Source organism: Neopelma chrysocephalum, unplaced genomic scaffold (genome assembly GCF_003984885.1).
Source record: "Neopelma chrysocephalum unplaced genomic scaffold, ASM398488v2 Primary Assembly neopelma1_147, whole genome shotgun sequence".
In the NCBI taxonomy this organism is placed as follows: Eukaryota; Metazoa; Chordata; class Aves; order Passeriformes; family Pipridae; genus Neopelma; species Neopelma chrysocephalum.
The window spans coordinates 3,496,101-3,516,948 of NW_020897809.1; the positions used below are offsets into that span (position 1 = coordinate 3,496,101).

Consider the following 20,848-nt stretch of genomic DNA (forward strand, 5'->3'; position numbering starts at 1 on the left):
GAGGCGGCGGGCGGGCGGGCGGGGCCGGGCCCCGCGCAGGCGCGGCGGCGGCGGCGGCCATGTCGGTGCAGGAGGACCCGGTGCAGCGGGAGATCCACCAGGACTGGGCCAACCGCGAGTACATCGAGGTGATCACCAGCTCCATCAAGAAGATCGCGGACTTCCTCAACTCCTTCGGTGAGGGCACAGGGCGGCGGCGGGGGCTGCGGGCGGGCTGGGCGGGGCGGGGGCCCGCGGTGTCTCACTGCCGCCTCCCCGCAGACATGTCGTGCCGGTCCCGGCTGGCCACCCTGAACGAGAAGCTGACGGCGCTGGAGCGCAGGATCGAGTACATCGAGGCCCGGGTGAGCAGCGGGGCGGCGGCGGAGTTGGGGGGGCGGTTCGGGCCCGGGGCCGGCCCTGACTGAGGCCTTTCCTCTTCCCGTAGGTCACCAAGGGGGAGACGCTGACATAGGCCCGGGGTGGCCCCGGCCCCCGCCGGAGCACCGCCGCCCCACACCCCGCTCGGGGCCCGCCGCCACCGCCGCCGCCTCTACTCGTGTTGCCAATAAACCGCTGTGCTCCTGCCCTGCCTGCTCTCTGCCTGCCTGCCTGCCTGGGGCCGGGCCAAGGGATGCCCGGCTCCCTGCCATCATCCTGGATGTCCAGAGCCTGCCCCTCCATCTGCTCGATCCATGGGGTCTGGGCACGGTTCCTCCCCACACGTGGGGGCTGTGCCACAGAGGCCGCGGGCCTGGCTGTTGCCAGCTCCGGGAAGCACTTGACCAGCCTCTGAGGTGCTTTGTTCTCCTTTAGGGGTCCCAGCAGAAATCTGGTGATCCCAGTGGTCTGGAGGATGTCTCAGCCTTCACATGCACACGCCAGGGCAGTGTGGGGACAGCAGGCTCGCCTGGCGTGGTGCATGGTGCACATACCACAGGAGAGAGCCCCTTGCCAGCACCTGGGAAGAGGTGCTTATCCTCCTCTCTGGGAGGCGAGTGGCAAGGAGAAGAAAGTCTCTCAGCCCTTCCCACCACTCCTTTCTTTATCTCAATTTTCCAGTGGGCATCTAGATCTGCACACTCACTGCTCATATTTAGTATTTTTTGGGAAGTCCATGGAGTTGGTATCTACAGTAAAGGTTTTACTGCTTCCCAGTGGGCTTTAAATGTCTTGGTATATTATTCTCCAACTGAAATCTTAGTTTTTTCATGATGGCAATGTGATGTTTGCAGTGTTTACTGAGCACCTGGGTAACTTAATGTTCTTTATATTTTTGAGGCTGTCTGACATCAGCTGGTTGCTCCTCAGTATAGGTTCTCCTCCAAGCTCACAGTTTTGTTCTCTGTAGGAATCTCTGTGTTTTCCATTGTTTGAATAAGTGCTCCTCCAGCCTTTTCCCCAGCTCTCTCAGTGGTTACATTCAGGTTGGGCTGCACATCAGGGAGGCTTAGCTGCTTTTGGTGCACGGTGCCCATGGAAATGAGAACTTTGTAGCAGTCCTGCACAATTTCCAGTGGAGTGGAGCAGCCACGGATCACTACACTTCTCTGCAGGGGTGATATCAAATGAGGGATAGTGCTGCCATACAAGACTGATAGATAGAGGGAAAGCAGCCTCTCTTGGCTCTAAGGTGGCTGCTCTGTAGCCCAAGTACATCAAAAGTACTCCCATGGTCCATGCACTGCTTACTGTGGAGTGGAGTCCTGAGATCTCCATCCTGGGAGATAACTCAGTACTTAATCTGGACAAGTCCCTGAACTGATCTGACTTTAAAGTTGGCCTGCTTTGGATGGGAGGGGGGTTGAGGTAGAGACCACCAGAGGTTCTTGCCTAAATGATCTTAAGATTCTTCACCCAAAGAGTGAATGGGAGACAGAGGATACCACAGACATACCTGGGACTGTGGCTGTTCTGGGCACACCTTGTTAGATCCATTGTTTGTTCCTGTTCCCAGCTCGTAGTGTGCTGTGTCTCCCTTGGATCCCTCCCTGGTCTCCTGACAGGCTGTTGTAATGGTTCTCTCTTTTTCCTCTGACCCCGGGATTTCTCAAAGGAGTAGGTTTTGCCACGCAGTTGGTGTGGCCAAACAGTTTTGGAATAGGGATCTGCTAGAAGGTACCACTTCTCCCAGGACCTGTGCTGTCATGGAGCTTCAGCACTCTGGGATCAGCCTGTCTGGTTCATCTCCCAGCTGGAATGCTGGGCAGCTCACTGTGATACAGAGTTCTGCCCTTTTCCTTTGAGGAAGTCTTAGTAGTTCCCTAGAGCTCTGCAAGACTAGGCTTTCTGGTTTGGGTGCTGCTTTTTCCAGGCCATCTCTGGGATGTGGAGAAGCCTCCTGGTCCTCAGGCTGTGACACTGCTTTTTCTAGCAGCTGCTGTGATGTGCAGCCCTGTAAATAGATGTAGCTCTGATTATATTTCATTATTTTAAGGACTGGAGAATTCTGTTTGCCTTTTTTTCTTTGTACTGTATTTTGGCTTTTTTTTTTTTATTTTTCAGAATATGATGCCCCAGGAACCCATATTAAACTTTTCTGGAGTGGATTTGTGTATTCTAATTTAGAAGACTGATTTGCGTGTCGTGTTAGTGCTGCTGTTATCCCCACCTCACATTTAACGTAGCAGGAAATGGCAACATGCTCTGTGTGCTCAGAGCATGTCCTGAGAGAGACGGGTGCTTGGGCACCCCCACAGCTCTGATTGTTGGTATCTGAGACATTTTGGTGGTCTGAGACCTTTTCCCAGAGCCTGAACTGCAGAGGAAGCTGGTTTGAAGCCCCTTACAGAGGTGCCAGAATGGACCTACAGAGCTTTTGCCAATCTGTAGCTTGAGAAAGTTTCGCACTCAGATGGCAGATAGGGGGCTTGTCATGCTCATTGCCTGCTGGACAGGCAGCCAGGCCTCATGGAGCAACTGGAACAGTTGGGCAGTCCCCATTTGAGGTTCTGGGATTTGGGAATTAGCAGTAGCATTTTGATCTCGGGCAGGAGACAAGGTTGGCATCACATTTTTGTGGTGTCAGCAGAACAGGGAGATAAAGCTTGAATTCAAGCTTTGCATAGCCCTCCAAGGTAGTAGTCTCTGTTCCAAAGCACATATTTTAAGATGAATGGATTGGATCAGATTTAAATAGTTCTAATAAATAACCTTTGGGCTCTCTCTGTACCTACTAAGAGCAGAGTCTTGATTTTAAGAAACGGCTTTAAAGTCAAATGTACCTTCATCCCATTTATGTTGCAGGTGATTGAAGCTGATAATCATTCAGTGAGCTGAGGTGATCTCGAGAGCAGAATGTGTTAGGACACAGCTGTGTTGAGGGAGAGCTGCACTTTTGAGCCTAATAACTTGACAAAGCTGAATTTTAAAGATCCCAGAAGATGGTGTCTGCTGGCATCCTGGTACTAAGGCACTGACAGCAGTGGGAGTCACTCGAGTAGTTGTCTCAGAAAGAGAAGATTGACCTTGCCTGCCTGGGATTGCTGCTGATCCCCAGGTCAGTGAGCTGGGGAGGTCACAGGGTATGGGAGGTCTCCAGATTCACTGAGATTTGTGTCCAGTTTCCAGAAGCTGCCAGCAGTATTGCTCTGAGCTCTGCAGAGCCTGAGGACCTGGGGCTTGGTCCTAGAGCATATTTAGCTTTAAGGTGTCAGCTCACCTTCCCCATCCCTCTCTCCCTGTCCAGTCTGACACAGCCCGTGCATTTTCACTTTGTATAACAGAAATATGAAGCCAGTAGTTGACAGAACCCTCTTTTTGGGAAGGGGAGGATTCTCACTGGGTATGTCCTGAAGCAAAAGTTTGGCAATAACATCCTGGGGAAACAATGGATAGATCAGACTTGGAGTCTTGTCGGCTTCAGTCACACCTGTGGCAGGTTCGAGGTTTGCCTTGGCTGGGGGATGTTTCGGCCAGGTTTGTTGGTGCAGCACAGAGCTGCTGGCCCAGCCCCAGCCCTGCTGTGCCAACAGGTAACTCCACATGTGCTTCACTAGCCTATAGCTTTCCTGCTTCCTGGCCTTGCCATCTCCCAGCAGGCACATCAGTGAGAAAGCAGTGCGAGGACAGGTCTCAGCCTGCCTTGCCTTGCCAACAGGGTTACAAAATGGGTTCTAGGACCAAACCCATTCCACAAAATGTCAGGATTAAATATCGAAATCCTTGGCGTTGCCTGTGTGCTTAGAAGTGCTGAGGAAAGGAGCTTTATTGAGAGGATCAGCTGAAGCAGGGAATTGTCCCTCCTGCTCCTTTTGCTTCCCAGGGAGCATGTGTGCTCCCCTGCCTGTGGCTCTGCCTCCATGAGGCACTTCCAGCCCTATTGCTAGACCAGAAAAAATGGAGATGTGAAGGGACCCCAGGGAACTGGGAGAACAAGGAAGAGGAGAGGTCCTGATTTTGAGCAGGTTTTTTTGCAGGTTGCTCCTAGAAGCAGTCCTTTGGGGAGATTGTCCTGAGAGCTCTTGATCCTTGTGCTTGCTGCAGCACTTGGCTCAGCCAGGCCAGCGGCTGGGTGCACCTCACTGTTCCCCACTTCTGCCTGTATTTCCTGTGCCCTGGCTCAGGGTGTAGCAAGTGCACAACTGGGATTGGTTTTCAGCCTTTGTTTTTGCTTCCTCCAAGGAATATAAGGCCAGAGCCCTGACTCTGCTGTGGGAAAGACGTCCTCACACAGTGAGGTGCCACAGCTGGAAAGTGCTGAGGCAGCTGGTGAGACAGGAGAAAATGGTGTTGAGGGAGAGGAGAAAGGCTGGGTCGGTCTAGGTCTACCTTGGAAACTCAGTCATTACCATGAGGTTCAGGAATATTGTTAAGGTACTGTGGGACTAAATATTACCTACCCTTTATGGACTTATGCTTTGTGTTGGGGCTGCACTATCCATCCCACTGATGGCCCTGGGTTTCAGCAGCCGCCCTTTAACTGGAAAACTACCCTTGTAGCTAAATTAGAAGGAGCAGCAGCCATTGCCCCAGAGGCTGGACGACCCCCTCCCTCCTGCAGAGCCTCATCCCTCAGACCCATAACAAAGGGGAGCTCCCCTAATGAGGGAACATTAACATCATTACCCACAGCTGTTCAGGAGGAAATCTTGTGCTTGTCTCAGTACTGGAATCACTCATTCTTTAGCCTCAGGAGCTGTTGACAACAGAACCTGAGGAGGTCAATAACCCTCCAGGGAGTGAGTGATACATCCTGGCCTACAGTTTCTGTTGATTTAGCCTGTTCAGACAGGCCTAGTTCTTAAATTTAACAGGCTTTAGCTAAAATTTTACTGTGTTAATTTGAAATACTAATATAGTGAATTATTTATTATGGCAAGTAATTCCGCAGAAGAGTACAGAATGAGAAAAAAAATTCCAAAGGATCTAAGTAAGGTGCAATGCTATGTTCCACTCTCCCATATGGTTCTACAAAAACTTTCATGGCTAAACCTCAGGCTTTCTCTCTGCCAGAGGTAAACAGCTGCCTTCTCATGATCTCAGCATAACAGGGTGTTCAGGGTGTTACTAGTTCAGTGATGGTCTGGAAGGTGAGGGAATGGGTTGTACTCACTGCTTCTTGCTTTTTACTTCTCAAAAGTTTCAGAGTTTAAAAATGAAAAGGTAGCTGTAAATTAGCTGTAGCCTGCAAAATGCAGCTGACTGTGAGGCATAATCCCCACACAGTTACCTGTGTTTTGTAGTCTCACAACAATTGTTGAAGCAGACTATTTAAAGGAAAATAAGTAGCAACTAAGTGCACAGACGGGACTAATTTAACCAACCCATTGGATAAAAGGGTAGGGCAAGAGATGTCTTGGGAATGTTTTAATCTGTCAGAAATGTGATGACTAAAGGAGCAATTACTGCTCTGTGTACCATCCCTGGGCCTCTCCTACACTCACTTAGGAGTATTTCTACATTTCTCATGCAACCTGCCCATGTGACAAATCCGCACACACGCTGTACCCAATTAGTGTCAAGCATAAGAGCTGCTCTGCATGTGTCTCACCTCTCTAAACCCCTCCTGGAAGCAATTTTCCCAGCATACAAAGAATAAATCACCATTCTGCTAACTCTCTCAGAGGACAGTTCCCAAATAAGGGCCAAATAAACACATGTAATACATGATAAAACATTATAATTAATGAGATAATATTCTTCCCAGCAGAAGCAGATGCAGAGTATTAGCTGTTTTAAGTGTTAAATGTTACACGTAATTAAATATGGCAGGGTAGGTGACACAAGGCACTTGAATAGGCACTTGTAGAAAACCAGTGAAACAGCTTAAAAACACCCCAAAACCCAATCCTTCCCCCCTCTAAAAAAAATAAAAAAACCCAACAAAAACCCAAACAAAGTGGTAAAGAAAAATCTATGCATATGTACTACAGGAAATATAACTGACTTTACCTATGTCCCAGGCTCTCCAGAAGCATCAGTAGATGAAGAAGTGAGGAGAGCAGAGGGAGGGTGTACAGCCTGCCCCACACACCCCTCCTGGGGCACCAGCTGCACCAGGGTGAAACCGTTACCTTAATGTGACAAATGACAACATGGCCACACCTTGTGTAATCAATAGACACTGAGCTATTGGAATCCTGTGCCTGGGAGTTTCCTGTGACACTGCTGTCACTCCTCGTGCACATTTTCGGGTGACCAGCGTTGTGCTGCCTGTTTTGGCTCTGGTGCACCAGAGGGATCTGCTACTCTTGTGGCCTTCTGCTGAAGGCTGGCTGGGTCGGAAACCATCATGTGCCAGTGAAGGAGCAGCTCCTCTAAACAGCCCTGGGGTGGCTCTAGTGAAAATTGTGCTGAAGGAGTGACAGGAGTTAGAGGTGACCAAGAAGGGCTGGGAGGGGAGCACTGATGAGCTTACTGTGGGTATGGGATGATTAGAGCCAAGCAAAGGCTTTGTGTTTTCAGCACCCTCTCTTTGGCTGCTGGAGGTGGGAGGGAGGGCATGTTTCCCTTCCCTATCAGACATTCCACTTGTGCCTCCTTCCCTGAGCCTTGGGATGCCCTGGGTGGGAGGGCAGCATGCCTGGACTTCTGAACTCCTGTCATGGTGCCACTGCTCAGCTTTATGGGAGCCCAGGGCCTTTCTCCTCAGAGTGGGATCCCTGCACCTCCCGTGTCCTCCTCATGTCCCAGAGAAGCCAAACAAGCAGGCTTGGCCCTCCAGCCCAAACAGGAGCTGTGCTGGAGCAGCCGTGGGCAGGGGTGAGGGGTCCTGACTAGTCAGGGCAGCTGAGCCCACTGGTACCTGAGGCAGGCTGGGAGCTGCCCAGCTCCTCTCCCTCATACTGGCAGGATCAGGCCTTGGTGCCTTCCCCAGAGCTCAGGGACATGAGAACACGCCTGGAGTGCAACTGGCAGTGGCCAGAGGACGCCGCGGAGCTGCCACCGCTCACCCTGTGAGTCAGGGGCAGCCACGTGAGGCCCCAGCACCAGCCCTGACGCCTTCCCGCCCACCCGCCACCACAAGCCAGGGCTGGCACTGGGATCTCTGCCCCTGGGATCCTGAACCACCACACAGCCTTGCAGGTGAGTGCTTGGGAGGGGTTTAGGAGCTTCCTGGGGTCGAGCTCGAGGTGTTTCAGGGTTGTGTCCTTGCTCTTGGTACACAGTTGGGTTGTTGGTTGCTGTCCGAGGCATCAAACCACTGTACAAGGGTTCTGGTGCTGTGGGGGTGAGCCAAGGGACTTCTCTGTAACCTCTGCGACTTCTTGACTCAGCTTCCTCATCTTATAAATATTTTTTTTCTCTGAAATCCTCATGGCAAACCCCACTCTTAATGAGAGGAAGAGTTTTTTGCCTTAACTTAGACTACAACCATGAGCTCTTCTGGCTTCTGATGAGCTCATTTTTTTTCCTTCAGAGCTTTGCAGTGACCACAGAGAAGTGCACGGCGCTAAAGGAGACATACAAACCAGGTAATTTCGAATGTTATATGTAAATGCTTATTGGGAGCACTGCCATTCCCAGCAGAGCTGGAAAACAGGCAGCAAGCAAACTGCTCCTGGTTTCCAGGTGTGAGGCTGGCAGCAGTGCAGCCACCGTGTCTGGGCTTGCTGTGAAAGCCAGGAGAGGAAGGAAGTGCTGGAGCTGTGGCAAGGAGTGGATGGGTTGTGCCTGCTCCCTTCTCCCCCCTCCGTGGGGCCGGTCCCAGCCAGCCCGGAGAGCTGCCCTCCCTGCCGGGACTTGCTGGGTCTCTCCACATGCCTGTGTCAAGGACACTGTAAAGAATTAAGGTTTTGAGTTTTGCTACTTCTGTGTCGCATTTCAGCTGTATTTGACAACAGGAAGGCAAGCAGAGGGGTAGCAGAATTACCTCACTGGTGTCACAGCCTGAGGAGACTGGAGCAGGAATGGTTTCAAACCCAAAGTTTTTGTTGTCTCACTGATAGAAACAGCTTTCACCACAGCCCTCCAGGACATCTTCGTGTGGAACCAGCTGCTGTGACCTAAGACTTGAAGGTGTGCTTTAAGAAGTTGGTTTGGTTTGGTTTTAGAGAAAGGCAGGGAGGGACTGAATGTTTAGGTTTGAAAAAAATTTAGCAATATTCAGTATCCGCATATAACTTAAAATGAAAGGTAAAAATAGTTTCAAAGGGAAAAGTTTTAGGATTGTCTTGTTTTTGTCTTGAAATCAAAACAACCTTATTTTACTTTATTTACATTTTTGTAATCCCATTGAGCAATTTCCTTCAGATATATTTCAGCAGCTAAGCAAAAGGTTTTTATGTATGGCAGTTATTAGCCTCACTTTCTAAGTCTGACTCTGCACACAAATTTTATTCTAACTTGCTAAAAAGACCTCACTGCAATTAACTTCTGATTTACTGTGGGGAAAGCAAGGTGAGGTCTGTTGTTTGTGTCATTCTCCAATGATCTCATGACCAGGCTGAAATGTCAGTATATTATCATCCTTTTGTCATTATGAGGTATAATCAACTAAATCGCTTTTAAAATATACAATAACTAAGCACCTATACTTATCCTTTGTTTAGATCTGATTTTCTTTCCAGAAGAGCCACAGGGGAATTAACTGTGCATAGTCTAAGAGAAATTAGGTGCCCAACTTCCTTTGTTACGTAAATCTTGGTGACTGACTGGGCTGAGCTGTGCTGGAGGCACAGAAAGGGAGATGGGAGCAGATGCTGGCTGCTCCTGAATCCTCCTGTGGCATCCAGGCCTTACCATAGCGGGATGCATAAGTGCATTAGGCAAAGGTGTTTCTGTTCCTGGAAATTCCAGTCATTTGGGCCAGCAAAGGGGCAGTTTTAGGGTAAATCACTCTGACACACATGAGGGTGAAGTGTCTGCTCTGCCCTCAATGTTGAATCTGCTCTTGAGTGTGGTGGGACAGGTCAGGTAGTGCCCACCTGCTCATTTTGTCTTAGGGGTGACACAAAGCTGGCACAGGGCAGCTGCTGCAACAGGTTCATGTCACAGAAAGAGCAACATGGCTCAAATGTGCCAATGAAAGTGGCCTTCACCAGGTGTTAGGAACCCCAAAGACAAGCCTCCAGAATTTCACTAGCAATAAAAGCTGTGGATATTTGTAAATTATTTTATGAAGTGGAATTCATCAGTCAGAAAGGAAAAGTTTATATTTTAAGTACTTTTGTTCCTTTAGGTCTGGTATTTCAACCCTGTGGTCCAGAAAGAGGCCTAAAGGATTTAACTTAAACAAGCAAACACTGCTGCAAGGTTTAAGCTGAGCAAATAGGAAGGCAAGAAAGAAATTGAAAAAGGCAGAAACCATAGGTGGAGATACATAACTGCACAGAAGTGACGCTCTTTGTTGTGCAGCCAAGAACGAGTCTGGCTGGGGTGTGGTGTGTGGTGTGCTGGGTTCCTGCATTTCAACATCAGTGGTTGCTGACCCGGCAGAGGGACAAATGCATTTCCTGCATTCCCTATCAGGTGCTCACAGGCTCACAGTGCTGCTGCCACAGCCACAGCAGCAAAGGCTGGATGTAAGTCAGGCAAAGGGATGATCTGCCATTGTAGAGCTTTTGCATGGACTCATCATTGGAAATAATTTCAAAGTGTTTCCTCACAATACACCTTGGAGGCAGGTAAGCAGCTTTTTGGGCTCAGCCTTTAGAAGTGGTTAAAGAGTTTATGTAATTTTGTCAGAGCCTAAACAGTGGCTGAAAGGAGTTTCAAACTAAGGACCTCATCACTTGAAGAGCACTTGCAACCTAGGAAAGGAGAAAGCCCTCAGAATTACCAATATACTGAAAATGTGGGATCTTGACCCTGATCCCAAAGGAGAGATGGGTTTTACAGCTACTTTGGGGTCTGTTTGTATCTAATTTCCTCTGAGAATTGGCGCCCTAAAAAGCTGTTCTGTTTGAATGTTTGATTGTGTGTTACACTGTCCTTCTGAAGATATTAACTGACCTGTCTGGGGTTTTGTATTAGAATATTTTTTTGACTGATATGATGGTCTCTAGAGAACTGAAAGTGCCTGTAGGAAAAAAAAAACAGGTTTCCCTCTGGAATATTTGAAAGAAATACTTAGTTTTTAAACTACTTGATTGGAAATGTTTTGTTGAATGGATAAAAAAATCATATTGTAAGAAAAAGTGTGGATGTATAAACTGCTTTCCTGTTGCACCCTGCATAGTGGAAACTGTGCTTCAGGCTCCCTGAACATCATCTTCTGCATCTCTCAGTACAACAGTGGATTAGTTGAAATGTTGCATGAGGGGAGAAGCATCAGTGTGGGATGCCTGGACAACAGTAGGCATAAAGCTGAAGTTAATGGAAATTTCCTTGTCATAACAAGTTGGGAAGAACAGATGTTGAAGCATCAAAGTCTTCTGTGAGACAAGAATTCAAAGTCTTGTGGGACTTTCCTATGAACTATTCTCCCTGGTCAATACATTTTAAGTATTAAGATATCAAAGGTACAGAATAATCATTCTGTTTTGTGAATGGAACAGGACCTATTAAGTTATGCACATCTGTGGTAAATAGTTAATTAGACACCTTGGTAGCTGTAAAAAACAACAATGTGAATGATCAAGTCCAACTTCTTTTTGTTTTACTCACGATGATCAAACTTTTGTTCTTTCCTAATAACCAAAGGCCAGCCCAGCAGGACTCACTCAGAGGAATCGAGAATTGGGTCCCAGGAGGGTAAATGAATCATGATGTGAAACTCCCATTGCAACAGAGAAGTGATTTAATAACTGAAGGGCCAAAGATACATACCATGTTTGCAGAAAATCAAACATAAGACAGAAAACCAGGGAAAGTCAGTGATGTGATTCTAATATGCTTCTTCTCCCCTTTTGAACAGGCACAGCAATGGAGAACTTGAATGTCCTGGTCCCAGACCTTACTGAGGAGCAGCAAGGTAAGGGGAGCACACAAATATCAAAGCTTCAGCTCATTCACACTCCACAGCAGTGTTTGCCAGGGTGGTCATGAGTCAGTGAAATTTGGTTCCTGTGAAAACACACTCCATCCATCCCCTCGCTTGTGAAAGAGAGATCAGCAGTCAATTCCCAGCTCTTCCACACACTTGTGTCAGGCCTTGGGCATGTGATAATGGGAATTTAGATGCACGAAGGAGACTTTGCTGCACAACAAATGCCTAATGAGCAATCCCAGTACCCTGGTATCCAGCCCTTGGGGTCTTTGTGCCTGTCTGTAAAATAGCATGGTCAGAATAAGCACCCATTAAATAGCTAGGAATACTTTGGAAACACATGCCCTGTTTCTCTGAGACAGTGGTGTCATAGGGACATCAGTTATTTGTATGGACATTCTCCAACTGTTTTCTGGCAGACCAAGACCCTTCATACAATAAAGCACTACTCTCTTTCCTATGTGCTGGTGTTGGGCAACATGTTAGAGCCTGGTGTCTGTCACCACACCTACACTGAGCACCACAGAAACACTGCCATGCAGCCCACCTCTGCTGCTGCACAGTCATAGGCCTGTTTTTTCTCCCAGACATATTCCAGAGGGTTTTTACTGCTGATGCCAGTTACTTGGAGAATCACGAGAAAACGAACCAGTCCTTTTGGGAATCACTTGTAAAATGTTTAGCCACCACTGACCCACCTATCCTGAATACTGAAGAAAAGAACAATGTAAGTTACTAAAGGAACGTGTATCCTTGTTATATACTTTTATACTTTCCTACTATACTCTGGGGAGAGAAAATTTATAGTCCAGTCATCTGATATGCTAAAATATGCTAAAAGGTTTTAAAGGGAATTTAGATAAATGAGATTGAGGGCCCTGTTTTTTACTTCATTGCTTTTCATGTACAAAATAACTGGCTTTGTATAAATTCCTCAGGATCAGTTCAGCTCACTAGTTTCTAGGCAGGACCATTGTTAGTGACATTTTGCTGTAAGGTACTGCAGAGATTGCATGTCCATTTTCAGACCCTGTAGCTGCATTTCTCCAGCTCTTTAAATAGTTAAATATTGCCCATCATGTTTTTTGTTCCCAGTTGACAGCTCTACTCTGAGTTTACATTCTCTTTCCATCTTTGGCTTTACTCTTTGTCCCTGATTTCCCACTTGTATGGTAGGGGCAGGGGGTTAAATTTCCCACAGACAGGATGAGATATGTTCATTTGTACATCAGGATGTGGTTTTTCCAGGCTGTGTTTTATTGGAAGGACTTACTGTTGTTTCAGCTCCTCAACAGCTGCGATGTCCTGCCTGAGGGCTGTGCTGCCTGCCTGAAAGCCATAGAGAAGAAAGGAGTCAGGGCAATGGCTGTTCTTTACCTCTTGCTGAAGGCATCCAACCCATCTGGATACAGACAGCTGCCCAGCTCTAAGGGAAAGGGTGAGTCCTCCCTGTCTGCCTGTCAGCTATTTTGTTACTGCAGTGCCAGTGGCACTTGACAGCAGCTTGAAAACTCTGATATGTGCTTGGAAGTGATTGTTAGTGACCAACTGAAATGTCTACAATGTCTACAAGTACTGCTTAGGAAAGGCAGTTATGTATGGTGGTAATGGAAGCCAACAACAGTGTTTTACTGTAGTTTGAATTGGCTTCTTCTGGGGGAAAAAACCCTGTGTGTTTAGGGAGAGGATGTCCTGAGATGATGCTGCCAGAGAAATTCCTGACTTGACATGGTGCCCCAGCGTTCCCATCTAGCTGGACCCCTCTGAGCTCTTAGAGTGGTAAGAAATCAGAGCTGAGCCACTAAAAATATTTTTACAAATAGCCCTGGCAGCACATGTAGTAAAACTAAAAGGAATAGCTAGAAGATGGCAATCAGGATGCTGAATCTGGCAGCAGAATACAAATAGATTCCACTGCATTTCTTGTTTGCCTAGTTATGCGGTAAGAAACTAAGGGCAGTTCCACAGGGTCCAAAAAGTCGTTAATTGTCTTTAATAGATGACAGAGCTGCACTCACTTAAGATGACCTTGAATTTAACTGGAGATCCTTAAGGACATCCTGTTCCTGTTTCTGCCTTGATCAAACATGTTCCCGAAGGGGAAAGACCTCCCACCCCAGAGCACATCCCAGCGTTGGTCATCTGTCAGAGCGGGACTGTTTGTCACAGGAGGACCCTCCTGCCCTTGTCCAGTGAGCAGCTTGAGCAGCCAGGGGGAAGGAATCACATCTACCTTTCTGGGCCCAAATACTGCCCCTAATAATGGAGCACTGCTCAGAGCTCTGGCCCTCAGCCCTGAGCTGGATGTGAGGCTGTAAGGATTCACCTGCACTTAAGTGCCTGGGCCACCTCAGTGCCCTGCAGGTGCCTGCCCTGGTGGTCTGGCTTTGAGGGATGTGCTCCTGTGCCACGAGAGGGTGCTGGAACCGCAGCATCGGCACAGGGAGCCCGCAGCAGTCACCAAGGTGACAGCACGAGTAGCCCAGGGAAGGGTGAGCCACTCTTCACCAGCTAAAGCATTGTTCAGCTGCAGCTGCTGTTGTTTCAAGGAGTGGGAATTTGCACAGGGGTGACATTATGAGTAAATTAAAGGCCAGAATATGAAACTTTAGGCATCTACCACAACCATTTAAGAAAGTCTAAACTGTAGTGTGTACGATGCTTTCATTTGTAATGCTTTGTATGACTCCTTGTGTGCAAAAAATGCAGCTGAAGTAAGACTAAGGGTCTGATTTCCTGTCAGGCAACCTTAATAAAGCATGGTGAAATCTGTCACTGTAAAAGAGAGAAAACGTAGTCTTTGATAATGTTTTTTTTCTTTATATATAAAACAGATGAAAAGTTGCAACTCCTGAAGAGACTGGAAAGGAATCTTGTACTTTCACAGGAGGAACAAAAGGCTGAAAATTCATCCCATGAATCCATGGATGAGGATACACAAGGTAAAGAGGATTTATTTTATTTTCCCTGATAAATAACTTAGTCTGATTGCACGTTCATAAGAGATTGACATAGCAGATGTGCAGCAATTCAGAGGCAATTCTGCAGAGCTCTGAAAAAAGTAGGAAATGGTACAAAAAAGAGAACATAGAAAATCATCAGTACCTTTACATTAGCAAAATAGTGGCTACCTCCCACTCTTGTGGGAAGCTGAAGGTTTCAGAAGCATAGAAATCTACTGCAGGATTCCTTCCCAAATAAAAGATCGTAAGTTCTGTGACCTCCTGTGGCTTATGGTGTGACTGAAGCCTGAGCTATAGCAGGAGGGGAAGAATAGTCAGTGTATGGCAGTAGCTGGCAGTGCTGTGGTACTTCTCTAGCATTTCTTATTTGCAAACATCAACTGTGTGTCAAGAGTCACTTTGGCTGCCACCAGACCATTTCATTCATGGAAAACAAGAGAAATGAAGTGACAGGCAACATGGAAGTGATAATGCTGATATTGGCTTACTCTGTTACAGAAAGCTGATTAACTTCAAATATGTTGTATTTAGAAATACTTTTTTCAGGCTAATTAGCAGTGCTGCTGATGTATGTTTTTTAAATAAGAACTTTCTCACTACAACCCCTTTATACAAGTTATTCAGATTTTTTTGGGTTTCACCTATTCAGCCAGCTTTGAAGAGAGCTGTGAGGCAAAAGCAACCAATAGCATTTGAAAGCTTTGCATTTGAAAGCTTTGATTTTTACCTTCACATCATTATATTATGAGCAAACAACTACAGTTCTGTTGTTTCTGATACTTCTGGCACATTCTTCTTTAATGTGATGAAAGAACACCTTCTCTACCCAGACAGTGATGAGGAAGATTTAGGAAGACAGAAGACTGAAGGCCAATTACTTGGAGGTAGGACAAAGTGGCAACAGTATTGGCTTTTACTGGAGACAACCAACATAAACTAAAAAAGGATAATTTTATGCATTCTTTGGTCTGACTGTTGAACAAAGGTATATTAACAGGTGTAGATGTAGGAGCACAAGGCAGAATTTGGCTGTAGGAAGGACATTTCCTACAAGATGAAGCTGAACTGATACTGACACTCAGCCATGCCTTGTGCTTAGAGTTGAACAAGATTATCATCGAGGACCACCTCGTTCCTGAGGCTTTTCCCTTCCTTCCAAAGGAAAGATGGAAAAGAAGGACAGTGCAGATAAAGAAAATGAGCTGTGTCAATACACAGAAATAGCTATAGAACTATGGATGTAAAAAATGTAAGGCTTTAATATTTTAACTAATGTCTTAAACTGAGCTCAGCCCAGATGTAAGAGCAGCTCATTTAAATTGACATTAGGAGATCTAATTTGTCTCACAGGAGTCTGATTCTATCTGACTTGAGAGATGGAGTGTGGGAGGTTAATAATCCAGTCATGTTACCCACTTTCAAACCTGCAGCAGAGCTGCCCTCTCTAAGGAATTAAGAGTTGGTCTCTACTTTGTCACCGTTACACACGTGCGCTGATTTCAGGGGAGTTGGCACCAGACACCACACTGCAGGTATTAACCTACATCATCTTTGCATCATGTTTTAGGCACACCAGCAGACATGGTTCCCTACAGAGATTCAGGTAAGCATTCCCAGGTAACCTCCTTCTGCTGGAAGGATGTTTGTAACTGCAGAATCTTCTTACTGGCCTGCTGATACACTAACAAATAACCCCGGCTGTAAATCCCTTGCTATCCATTTAGACCTGGGCATGGTGCAGACATTCTGTTGCAGAAAGCTCCTGCCTTAGCTCAGAGCATTCCCAGCAGGAGGTGCCAGGTGAAAGCCAGATGACAAACAAGAGAACAGTGCCAGCTGAGGGTTACATGGACTGCATCAGCCAGTTGGAAGGCAGATTTCCTCTTACCAGGCACTGCTGTGCAGCAGCAGAATGGATGTAAAAAGCCCAGAGCAGGAAGTCTTCATGGCTTAATTGCATTACTGACCTCACTCCTCCTGCATCCAGGCTGAGGCCACATGCATGAGTTAAGAGTGACAGCCCAGCAGAGTGGCTTTTTTGAGGGGACACCTGCTTAACTTCTCTTCTGTGCAGTAGAGAAGATATAAATTGCAGCATAACCCCTTTGGGAGGTTTTTGAGTTACCTGTCCCCAAGGAGCTCCACAAAACTCCAGGGCAGAGAATAGGTTGCAGTACCATATTCTCCCCACATTGCCAAGTGCAGAAAGAGAGTCCCAGTACTTTTCCAGTTGGTGTTTGGCCTCTCTACCACTTGCTCCAGCCTTTGTTGCTTCAGTTCTAGATTAGTTCAATACCCCAAACTGAAAATGTTTCTCTAGTGCAGGACACTGTGTCTGCTGTGCTGGGCAGGTTCAGGTCACACACACTTGCAGCTCGTGATCCCAGCTCTGCCTGGGTTTAGTTTCAGTTTTAGCAACTTTGTATTATTGGTATTAATTGGTATTTTTACCATCACAAATGACAAAACTATATTGCTTTTCAGAGATTACCAGAAGAGAAGATTCAATTGCAGATGGTAAGTACAAGCAAACAGAAGTTTATCTTGTATTCTTGTAGCTGTGGTTTTGCAAAGCACCTAGGAATCAAACTGAAGCTCCCTTGTACTACAGCTTTATTCCCCCACTGTAATTCTGAGACTATGGATTGTCCCAGAAGAGACAGAAAAGACCCAGAGTGCTTTAAAACAATTCAGTATTGTTAATGCAGCCATCTGGTTACACTTTTGTTTTTAAAATTTTTTTTAAAAACTTGCTCTTTGAGGTGATTTTAAAATTGCTAATTTGATCTTTCTGAAAGGCTCACAGATCTTTTATTTGAACAAACAGTTTTACACATATTCTGCTCTGAGAATCTATTTCAGATAAAAAAAGGGAAATAAACTTCAAACTCCTTAATTTCTGAGTTCCATGGCAATAAAAGACATTTCTTTTTTGCAGCATATGAGAACCAGAGCACTCCCCACACTCAGTGGGCAGTTCGGTGGATGGGCATACGGAAGGATGGTAATTTGTTTAATTTTTTTTTTTAGTTGAACTGATGACTAACCTGTTGAACTTTAGTCCAGTCCAAGAATAAGATCTCTGGTTCAAAAAACCTTTATTTTCCTGACATGAGTACTTTGCTGAAGTGCATCAAGACTTCTTGATGAAAATCATCAAGGCTTCTCCCAGCACCTTGTGTGCAGGTCCATTGTGCAGTTGGTCCTAGTGCACGAGACTATTCCCTGAGTGATACCCTGGACCTGAAGGTGCTTTCCAGATGGCCTTGGATACAGTTGTGACCTAATCTTCCCTCTCAATTTCAGATGAATTCTTTCATTTTGTCATTCTTTGCTTTGCAATTGGAGCTTTACTAGTTTGCTACTACTACCACCAAGGTAAGGCAAGATTCAATAGAAGGATAAATTGTTGAACTCTAGGAAAATGAACAAAACCAACTTTTTTTTTTTTTTGCCTTAGATTGGACTATTTCTCTTGGAATTGGTTTAATCACCTTTGCTTCCCTGGAAACCACTGGGATATACTTTGGTCTAGGTAAGTGTCCCTACAGCAGCAGCTCTGTCCTGCACTTAGGACAAGGTCATACAGTCACCACTCAGGGCTGTGGGGTTGAGATTCCATAACTCCCTGCAGAACTGTCCCCCAACATCCCCTCCACAGTTACAGTGGGGCTGCAGACAAGCAGCCTTGGTGCCCCTGAAGGCAGAGGTTGACTCATTTTTCCTTCTCAATGCTCACAAGACCCTGAGTCACCTCTTTCTGCAGCAATGGCCGAATGCCGTGTTGCCATGACAACGGGTAATTTTAGCAGCAAGGCCGAGTCTTCCCAGATCCACCCGATAAGATACTCTGCTCACTCCGCCTGCCATCCATTCCCCTGGGACTGAGGACAGCTCCCAGCAGAACCTGGATGGCAGCAGCTACTGGGAATACTAAAAAAATAAGCATTTTAGCAATCCCTAGGGATGGCAGAGGAGAGGTGCAAACAGCAGCCAGTTCGGGCTCCCCAGCCAGGAACATTTAACATCCTCTGTAACCTCGTGCCACCATTTCACTGGGTTGGGGGTGGTTCTCTCAGGAATCAGTCTGGTCGCTACTTTGTTATTAATGGTATCCCAGAAGTGCTTCTTTAAACAAGTGTCAGTATTTGAGTTTTGCCACTTTCCTGGGTTTTTATGTTTTATGAAAATGTGTTTGTTTTCACAACCAGTGTATCGAATTCGGAGCGTCCTTGACAGCTTTGTTCCTCTGATTGACAAATTCAGGCCAAGAGGTAACAGTGCTCTTTTTACTGACAATGTGTGTCTTCCCTAGACCTTCCTGGGTACTTTGGTTTGGTCAAGTATTAAGATCAAGTTCTCTAAATTACAATTTCCAATCTTATTTCTTTAGTTAAAAAAAAAAGAAATATTTTACTACAGTTCATTACAGCTGCTTGGGTTTGAAAATGCATTATTCTTGACTCTTTCCCTGTGGCAGAGCATTTTCACATTTTTAATACCCCCGTATGGGGTATTAACTACTTCTGGCAGTGTCTGCATAAGAATTCTATTGCTCAAAAATTCTAAAACTCAGGGACTGGGGGGAGTTTTTGCACGTTGGGTCTTTAAACAGACTCCTGGCTCACATTTATCCATATTCATGGACACAAAACATGAAGAATGCTGGAAAGCTGCATGGATACAGGACAATTTGAACACAGCAGTCCTGACAGCTGTCTTTTTCTTCATGGCACAGGTGTGAGGAAAGCTGCCTAGGAGGAATGTTTCAGGAGAGTTCCACAAACCATGCTGTCTGAATTCTCAGTACTAAAAGAACTGCTTTATGAGGTGAACCTAAAAACTGAATGGCCAATGTGAAATATTGAAATGTCAAACCACTGAAAGACATCACTCCTGGGTACAGGGCCCACCCATTCTTGCTTCCAAAGTGGTTTGTGGCTCAGCAAAGCTCAAACACAAACCAACACCTAGACCGTGATTGCCTTAATTCCATTAAATATGAACACATTCTCCACGTGATTCTGCCTGTGGTGCATCAAAATCAACAAAATGTCCTGTGCTGGTTCTGGATTAGGCTCTGGATGTTTCAGTAGGAATCCTGGCAGCCCCAGACGCACCTCCTCTTCCCTCCCTGTGATGCCCAGAGCAGGCAGCTGTGGTGCTGCTCTCCCAGCTGAGCCCCAGCAGTGCAGCAGAGCTGAGGCAGATTAACTGTGGCAGAACTCGGAGCAGTGGGCGGGCAAGGATTGCACCTGGGGAGATGTTACATGCACTGACATAATGGTGCAGTAATGAGATTATTAACAACAGCAAATTTCATCTCTTCTCCTGAGGGGAAAAATAAAGTGCTTGATTTGACTCATCCCCTAATGTTTGAGTAGAATAAAGTGGAACTCTGGCATCCCTTTCACTTTATAGGGCCATGTTACAAATTGTATATGTAGGGCTAATGCAGTCATAGGCAGACTGCAACAAAAGGTGTACCTTTAAATTTTTAGTAAAAATGTAAGGTCTTCATATCCATAGAATGATGAAGGCAACAAGTTGAACAGAAAAAGCCATTAAACATGGGATTGTAAGGAAATGTAGATCTGAAAACCATTAACCCAAACAGCCCAGAGGTTTAGACAAAGAATTTCAAGCCTTGCTCAGAAAATTAGATTCCTTTTTGGTTGTGCTTAATTTTAAGCACCAATCACTTGATCCTGCAGTTCCACCTGCACTGCCATAAACACCAACAGTTGCACCCAGGCCTGCACCAACATAGCACAGCACCCACCCAACACCTCAGGGGCTAAATTGTGCAAGAAGGATGAATACCAGTTATTTCGTAATACTTATATTCTCATTTACATGTACTATTTCCATGTCTGTGTAGAAATATCCTGTCATCCTAAAATACTGTATATTTTGTGTTAGTCTGCAAATAAAGCCTTACTCAGACCAGTGTAGCCTTGTCAATGGCAAATGGCTTTTGGGTGAACTGAAAACTACACAGAGTCACCCTGCTCTGATGAAAAGGGCTTTTTTAGTGTTCTCTGCTGTGTAACATCTTTCTGAAAGGCAATTTGTGGAATAGTCAGGATGAGAAACATATTTCAGTAGTAAATGTTTTCAACTGGGTACTCTGCAGTCAACAATGAATTTTTAACTTTTTTCTTAACAGAAACTTAAGGGCAAAACAAGCAAAACATTTAAAAACAGCAAAAAATTTAAAAAATGACCCAGTGCATTCCACTATGCAAGATGAAACGCTCAGCCAGCTTAGAGCATCTCACCTGAGAAAAGTCAATTCGATAGAAAAAAAGCAACTTACATGTTCAGCTGCTTCCTCTTGGGTACCTGGGAATTTCCTGCCCTTCTTCCAGATCCTCCTTTAGTCCTTCTCAGCATCACCCTTGCTGCAGCACTGGCCAAGCACTCAAAAATACAAGTTCCTATGAAAAGTTTCAACCTCCTTCATGAGCTTGTGCTCACTGCACCAGCATTCAGCATGTCCTCCCTGAGCCCAGGGCTCATTGCTCATTCCCAG

The 20,848-nt window shown here is 46.1% G+C and overlaps 2 protein-coding genes across 10 annotated transcripts; both read left to right on the top strand.

Moving 5' to 3' along the window:
- The first annotated feature begins 24 nt into the window (after positions 1-24).
- Positions 25-571, top strand: BRK1 (BRICK1, SCAR/WAVE actin nucleating complex subunit). Its single transcript, XM_027701111.1, has 3 exons — positions 25-177; positions 262-344; positions 428-571. The coding sequence occupies exons 1-3, from the start codon at positions 60-62 to the stop codon at positions 452-454; spliced, it is 228 nt and encodes a 75-aa protein (XP_027556912.1). The 5' UTR covers positions 25-59; the 3' UTR covers positions 455-571.
- A 1,251-nt stretch (positions 572-1,822) lies between these two features.
- Positions 1,823-20,746, top strand: TMEM40 (transmembrane protein 40). Of its 9 annotated transcripts, XM_027701104.1 has the most exons (17): positions 1,823-7,506; positions 7,841-7,895; positions 8,249-8,439; positions 9,602-10,046; positions 11,279-11,335; positions 11,938-12,077; positions 12,635-12,788; positions 14,185-14,292; positions 15,144-15,197; positions 15,881-15,916; positions 16,798-16,830; positions 17,252-17,317; positions 17,620-17,691; positions 17,774-17,848; positions 18,525-18,587; positions 19,052-19,213; positions 20,735-20,746. In XM_027701104.1, exons 5-16 carry the CDS (start codon positions 11,287-11,289, stop codon positions 19,069-19,071), a joined length of 870 nt encoding a protein of 289 aa, XP_027556905.1. In that variant the 5' UTR covers positions 1,823-7,506; positions 7,841-7,895; positions 8,249-8,439; positions 9,602-10,046; positions 11,279-11,286; the 3' UTR covers positions 19,072-19,213; positions 20,735-20,746. The 9 variants fall into 9 exon arrangements, with proteins under 9 accessions (XP_027556905.1, XP_027556904.1, XP_027556906.1 ...); XM_027701103.1 differs by lacking the exon at positions 9,602-10,046; XM_027701105.1 differs by lacking the exons at positions 8,249-8,439; positions 9,602-10,046 and having other exon boundaries at positions 1,823-3,478; positions 6,542-7,506.
- The last annotated feature ends 102 nt before the right edge of the window (positions 20,747-20,848 follow it).